General features: G+C 49.4%; 1 protein-coding gene across 1 annotated transcript; it reads right to left on the bottom strand.

Annotated features, from left to right (window-relative positions):
- Positions 1 to 3394: 3394 nt before the first annotated feature.
- On the bottom strand, positions 3395 to 6431 carry PMAIP1 (phorbol-12-myristate-13-acetate-induced protein 1). Its single transcript, XM_075740574.1, has 2 exons — positions 6203 to 6431; positions 3395 to 5875 (listed from the first exon to the last, which is right to left on the bottom strand). Exons 1-2 carry the CDS (start codon positions 6252 to 6254, stop codon positions 5763 to 5765), a joined length of 165 nt encoding a protein of 54 aa, XP_075596689.1. The 5' UTR covers positions 6255 to 6431; the 3' UTR covers positions 3395 to 5762.
- Between the last annotated feature and the right edge of the window lie 883 nt (positions 6432 to 7314).

Below are 7314 nucleotides of genomic sequence, written 5' to 3' on the forward strand. Positions count from 1 at the left end.
TCTTAGCATCACTCAAGACAACTTACTGTCCAAACAGGGTCCGTGTGTCTCTGGTGTAGCTGTTTATGGCTCCAAAACCTCATCTATATTCTTGGAATGTGTCAAAACTGCCACTTTATCACATTTGACCAAAGGCTGATGGTCGCTGTCTCTGTCCCCACACAGGGGTGGTGTGAAGGAGAGCCCATGGTGAGGAGGTTCTCTATGGCCCTCCCCAGAGCCAGCAGCTTTTTTCTTTCCTATGCAATATTGGGTCATATAAGCACTCTCACAGCATCTCCACCCTGTCCAGCACCCCTGTCTCAACAGATACCTGGAAAGAAAGTGATGCTGCGTTATCTAGGGCTGATGCCCGCTGCTTCTGGTAAAGGAGATTGGGTTGTTTCTCCTTGTCAACGAGTATGGCTGAAACTGGACTGTCATCACCAGCCCTTAGCAAAAGCCCTTTTCAGACTTTTCCTTTATGGAAAAAGCCAGCCATGTCTTGCTCTTTCCATGTAGTCGTGTTCCTCAAAACACTTGACTCAGCTAAAAGATTTCACAAATTAATAATGATTGCAATAATTTCTAAAGCTTTCTTCCTTTAAAAATAGAAAATACCTCTTAGTAAATTATTATAAGAAAGAACATTTGATACAAATAAACATCCTTTCCCCAAACAAGGAGTTGCCCTCCCATCCCACAGTGGGTAAAGTTGTGACTAGAAGAATATTTTCCATCAGTCAGGGTATTTTCTAAAGTTAGTCAATAGAAAAGCCAGAACCTTTTTGCCTTTCCATTGGTAGTCCCATATGTGCTGGCCTTACCTCACCATGCAGTTGAATCAGTCTGATACCGTTGCACTGAGCAAACAAGTTTCCTGAAGCTGTAGTTCTTTGGATTTTTTCCCTACATAGCAAAGCCTTTTCCTTGACATGCTGCCGATGCCACAGCAGTGCTGGGAAAAGCCCTACTGCTGTCATCGAAATTACTTTCTTAATTCCTGATCCTGAGCAGGAGAGACCTAGATGTGGCCTCATGCAATTGTCACAGCTCGGTCACATCCCTTTCGGGAGTGTGAAGGCAAAGGTGCAAGCAGAAATCTGCCCTTAATTGCTGCCATGCATCAGATGGCAAAAGTGGCTGCAATCCCAGCCCAGATCCTGGACCTGAGGGAAGAGGCACAAATGTGGTACCTTGACCTGGGCAGAGCATGATAACGCAGGCAAAACCCTAAGGGCACAAAAGCTGAGTGCTGGGTGCCATCCTGGGGCCATCCACTGCTCTGACACCCCCCCAGACAGGTGCTGCAGCAGTGTCACGGTGCCTGGCACCTGATGGCAGCTCCAAGGCCTCTTCACTGGCCTTACTCAGGGCTGCTGAAAGTAAATGGGGTTTTTTCAAGGTTTGCAAGCTGGGCTGTGTCCTGCAAGAAAGGTGGCTTGGCTCTTCAAGCAGTGGCAGTGGCACGGAGGAGCCGGAGGAGCCGAGCTAAGCGGTGCTCCCGCTGTCCTTTCATGGGGAGAAGGGAGTGACACCAAAGCCCCTGTAAGATGAAATGACTGAAACAGTTTTATTTGAGGTCACTGCCATTTCATGGGATATCTCCTGTTGCTAAAGGAGGGACGCCTGCCTCTATGCTTTCAGAGGACTTGCAGACTGGTGAGATTTGCATTGCAAAGAGACCATGCGTGAGAAGGGAGGGCAGCCTTGGTGTGGCTGATTTCTTACACCGTTGTCCAGACAATATAGTGACGCACTTGGGTAAAGACACTTGTTTACAGCTGTAACAGCTTTTGGGACTATTGCTCACTCACAGTCCTGCTATCAGTCACTTACTTCATGGAAAACCCTGCCAGACTGAAAGACAACACATCATATCCCCAGCCTTTCCTGTCCGGCCTCCTTGCACCTCTATGGATGCACGTCACGGTCTCACACCATCTCATGTCGACAGGAGGAAAATGATAAAATTAGTCCTTTCCAGCAGCATGTGCTAAAAATAATGAGCAGCATATGAGACATTGTTTTTCAGATGACTTAAAAAAATATCCTGTGGGGGGGAGAGGGGAGGAGGGAGGTGTTGTCTGTTGTCTAGCAATTTGTTTAGGAAATACTGCTTGTGCATGCAGTCTCAGGTGTGAAAGTGTGAGCTGGCCAAGGGCACCGGGCTGCTTTTCGCCTGGGTGAGCTCACTGCAAACGTGACCTGGGGCTGCACTTGTTGCTCTGGCAGGTGCCCACAAGCCGTGGTTAATGGCAAGTGCTACGGGGCGGCAACTCCAGCAGTTTGCTTTGGCAGGTGGGTTTGTTTTGTTTTTTTGGTATCAGGTGCTTGTGGGTGAGTCAGGCGCCTTCAGACTCCGATGCCATGCCCCAGTGATGGGATTATTATTTTTTCCCCTGCCCTTTAGGGAGGAGCAGGTCACAAGCATTGTGCTCTGGTGGTGGCCTGGCTGGAGAGGGGCCAGGCTCCGGCAGGCAGCGCGTGAGGGTGTCTGGATGTTTTCACAAGTCTGATGAGTCTTATGAGTGTAATTTGCTGGTGGAGCGGTGCAAAAATGCACTGTGCAGCACCTGTGGTAGCACCTGGCACCGGGCTGATGGGCCTTCTCAGGACCACTTTGCTGATGTCCCGCAAGTAAAGCTTTTCCATGCCTCTGCTGGTAGCTAACTGGGAAAGGACAGGGAAATGCTTCCCTTTGGTTTCTTTCATTTACTAGAAACCAGAGCCTTTGGCCAGGAAGCTCTTAGTCCTCCTCTCACAGGGCACGCATTCTGTAGGCGTGGTGCTCCCTGCCCGTGAAGCTGGGGAGAAGCAGCAGGATGAGTCAGGGAAGAGCCTGCAGGTGAGGATTTCGGGCTCTCCTCTCCACAGACACATCTTTGGGTCCCAGCTTTAAGGAAGAAGAATAAGCTCTACACTATCCCTTTGCTATTCCCTTGTGGTAAACAGTATCATTTCCCCCTTTTCCAAAACTCCAGCTTCAAACTTGGAGAAAGTAAAAATCTGACCTTGGCGAAACACTGCATTCCCTTCTGCCTGCATCTGAGATAAAACCCTTAACTAGGATGTCTTTCCTTCACTGATCCCCATGGACACTCTTCCTCAAAGCTGCAACGCCTCTGGTAGAGGTAACGTAGCCCCTGACAGCATCCAACTATTCTGTGGGCAGTAGTTACTAGAATATACTAGAATAGGTGTCTCAGTTTCCCATTTTAAAGTTCAAAGATATGGTTATATCTTGTTCCTCTTAAAGGTAGAAGTAAAAGCCTCATCTCCCAATGCACCCCTACTGGCACTCTGCTGTTGCTCCTGTGTCTGCCTGCTGACTGGGAAGTAAGGAAGGAATTTGTATAATATGATCACGCATTCAGAATCCACAAAAAACCCGAGTTACAACAACAATGACTCATTTTTCTTGCAAATGCTTTGTATTTATTATCTCAGAATTCAAGACGTACATGCACAGGGCATACCGCAAAACCTCTGGCCCATATCCAGAATAGGCTGCAAGAAAAAAAAAACCCCCGTGTTGATACAGTCATATAGCAGGTCCTTTGCTGAAGTAACAAAAGGAATAGGAAGGATGACATCAGCAAGCACTTGCTTATATACTGGCACTGATTGCTTGGATCTAGATCTTTTTCCTGAGCTCCTGGTGAATGCTAACACTTTTGACAATGCTCAGAGAAACATAAAAACATTTCACAATAGGCAAATAGTCTTTGCAAATCTGGACAGAAAAATACTGCACTAATACTCAACTTAGATATCCCCATGACAATGTGTTTATGGACATAAATTTTTTTCATAACATTCATGTGGGCTACAGCCTGAAGAATTGGGCAGGCTCTATGAAGCCCACACCTCATTTCCTATTGAATTTCAAAGCAGCATACATTGAGCACACTTTCATTCAAATACACTTCAGGTACTGATGTGAATGGTAAAGCTGAATTTTCCTGAGACTCCCAGACAGGCATGATCATTGTTTAGTGTCCTTGATGAAAACTCCAAGCCTCCACCAAGCCTAGGTCATACAGTGGGAGCCCTCCTGTTGAAGTCGGGACTGCCTTCGATGAACTGCTTTGCCGAGTTGCGTGCAGCACTAGTCTAGGAGCTGGTGTTTAGCCAAACAGAAACTCTTTGCATTCACTTTTTAATACCTGAAAAAACAATCTCTGTGTATGTCAGCAAAATATGTTATTTTGCAGTATTAAGACAAATAACAACTATTATGGAAACATTAGGTTCTCACTGAAAAGGTATTAGCTGGCTTAGAGGAGGAGGGAACCATGCGTGTGGCTAAAGTCAATGGCAAAGCTCCCAGTAACACCCCTGGGATGGGGTTAAGTCCTCCATGTGGAAAGCAGGCAAAGTTGGTCAGCTTCTGCTTAGTGAAATCAGTGACAAGTAACAGCCATACACAGTTGTTTGTGACAGAGCTATGTAATGACAATGTTGCAAAGGCAGATTCAGAAGAGCTAACCAAAAAATTAATTTTATAAATACAAACAAGAATTCACTACAAGGCAGGAAAGAAAGTAATTTGAACAGACCCAGAATTCAGAAAGTGCAACTCTACAGCCTTATACAATGCCAATGTACTTACATACACGGTTAGTTAAGAGAGGGAACTCTGGACATTGACCTAAGAGGTAGCTACAAAACATCATCAACTTCAGACATTTTCTTGATATCTTGCACTCATGACAAAATACTGGTTTAGGATCGTTTCTGACATGAATTGACAAGAAGAGTTACTGTTTGCCTTGACAGCAATCAGCATGCTTAATTCAGCTCCTCCAAAGCCAGCCAAGGGTAACAACCCCTCAGCGAGACAGGCATAATGCATCACCATTCATCCACCAGCTGTGCTACAGTGGCATCACCATTCCAGAACCAAAATGATGTTGTCATGAAATGGAATGGAAATAAAGTACGAGGGAAGAACCTTCACTCCTAAGTATAACTAAACATTCAGAAATCCAAGGCTGCCTCCCTGTACCTACTGTAACATTAAATTCTATTATTTCTTCAAAGAGAGGTAGTTGCTTTCTTTGAGTAAATAACAGTCTCAAGAAAACCTGAGATTCAACTTAGATTCAACTTTAAGATCTACTTCTATTGAACAGTTATACACAAAGACATGTATATAAAACATAGACTAGAACTATGCAACATCATATTAATTCATCAAATTGTATTTTTAAGTCCACAAAGCAACATCGTGTAACAAATAACCTTTCAATAAAGCTAAAGGTTGACTTAACAGATGAAATAATCCCACCACCAGATCCCTGTCCAGCAGAATCTATGCTTTAAAAAATGAGCAGTCAGAAACTGCGCAACTGGCTTTTGCCTTCTGATATATGATCCCAAGTTCCAAGACATTGACACTTGTTTTGGCTTCATCCCAAAGCCCCTCGGTGAAACATAGCTGTGGGACACGAGGACCAGAGGGTGACTGGGGAAACCAGGATCCTGGAAGTCTGCTCAGACCAGGCTGAAGGGCAAGTTCCATCTTGCTCCAAGTCTCCCCGTTGCATGGTGAGGGGCTCTGCCCATCGCTAGCTTTTTATTTTCCATCTGGCATTCATATGCCAATATTGCTGTAACATTCTTCAAAGAAATCATGTAACCATCCTTCAGTGGCTACAGGCAGCAAAATACAACGCAAAGAGCTTTCTTCGTCTTCCAGTGTCAGTGAAGTCTCTTGTTCCAAATCCACAAGGCCAAGGTCTTCCCTTGCTTTTCAGCGCACCGTGTCGGACGGGAGCTCACGTTTCCGGGCAGAACAGCTTTGTCAGGAGGTTCAGGATCTTCTGCCGCAGGTCCCACCTGTCGCCTACCCTGCGCAGCTGCAGGGCGCACTCCGCCACCACCTCCCGCTCTGCAGGGCACAAGCAAGATCCGTCAGCCACCCGCACCGCCGCCCGCCCGCCCATGTTTCGTTTTAATTTTGATGACATCTTGGCAATGTTGTAATTTTTTTTCCTCAATTTCTTTTTTTTTTTCTCAGTATCACCACCCCTCCCCCGCCCCACGAGCAGCGGCTGTACCCCACTCGCGTTCACAGGGGCAGCCGCAACCACATCCTGCCCCCGCGGCGCGGCGGGCGCTGCCCCCGCTCCGGGTGCTGGAACCGCGGGTGGGAGGCAGCGGCCCGGGCGGAGGAGTGTGTCCTCCCTCTCACCCCGCTCCCTTCACCCTCCCGTACCTGCGGGAGCGGCGGACGGCGCGGTCTTGCGCAGGGTTCTGCCAGGCATCATCGCGGCAGCTGGGTACGGCACGGATCGGTACGGCACGGATGGGTACGGCCCGGATGGGTACGGCACGGGTGGGTACGGCACGGGTGGGTACGGCACGGCTGGGCACGGCACCGCACGGCACGACGGCGGCAACAGACTGCAGGCTGGCGGGGCGGAGCGCGGCCCTAAGAGCGGCAGCGCGACGGGGCTTTCCCCCGCACCGTGACGTGAGGAAACCGCGCGGGAATCCCGCCCCCTCGCCGGGCGGGCAGGCGGCGGCGTGCCGGAGCGCGTCCCGGGCGGTGCGGGGCCGGGCCGGGTCAGGGGGTGGGGGTGGTGGCGGGGAGGACGGACGGACGCCGGGGACAGCGCCTCCGCTGCGGGACAAAAAGGAATGGCGGGATGGGGTGTGCTGGAAGAGGAGATGGAGGGACGGGGCGTGCTTGGGGAGAAGAGCTGGAGGGATGGGGTGTGCTTAGGGAGGAGAGGGAGGCGCGGGATGGGCTTGTGGTGGGCCGGGAGAGGTGGGGGGATGGGGTTTGCATCTTGGGCAAGAGGAGGCGGAGGGGTGGGGTGTGCTTGTGCTGGGCAAGGAGAGATGGGAGGGTGGGCTGTGGTTGTGGTGGTGGTACAGGAGAGACGGACCGGGTTGTGCTTGTGCCGAGGAAGAAGAGGTGGAGGGATGGGGTGTGCTTGGACAAGCAGAAGCGTGGGATGGGGTGTGCTTGTGGTGGGCAAGAAGGCATGGAGCGATGGGTCTGCGTGTACTTAACCAGGAGATGCTTCTGACACAGAGCTGTGTTATTATTCAAGGTGATGGTGACCTTGGCCTTGAACAAGCCATAAGGAAACAAGCTGGCCCGTATCATGTGCCATTTGCAACTTAGGGCCGTCCTCCTGCTGCTGGATTCTCCCCGTGGCAGCACCGTGCCTGCACGTCGTCTTGCTGGCTGATAGGCACTGAAGCACGCTTACCTGTGCTTGCTGTAATTTTAGATGATGCTTTTTACAAGAAACAAGATCTGGAATTATAAAGTCACCCTTGTGACTTTGTGATTGTCGCACAGTATTGGGAGAGCAG

Source organism: Balearica regulorum, chromosome Z (genome assembly GCF_011004875.1).
Source record: "Balearica regulorum gibbericeps isolate bBalReg1 chromosome Z, bBalReg1.pri, whole genome shotgun sequence".
In the NCBI taxonomy this organism is placed as follows: Eukaryota; Metazoa; Chordata; class Aves; order Gruiformes; family Gruidae; genus Balearica; species Balearica regulorum.

Bases quoted from the DNA above. Each gene is read 5' to 3' on its own strand.
- PMAIP1 (XM_075740574.1), bottom strand. From the start codon at position 6,254: ATGATGCCTGGCAGAACCCTGCGCAAGACCGCGCCGTCCGCCGCTCCC. The intron at 5,876-6,202 runs GTACGGGAGGGT...TGTGCCCTGCAG, and splicing joins GCCGTCCGCCGCTCCCGCAG to AGCGGGAGGTGGTGGCGGAG.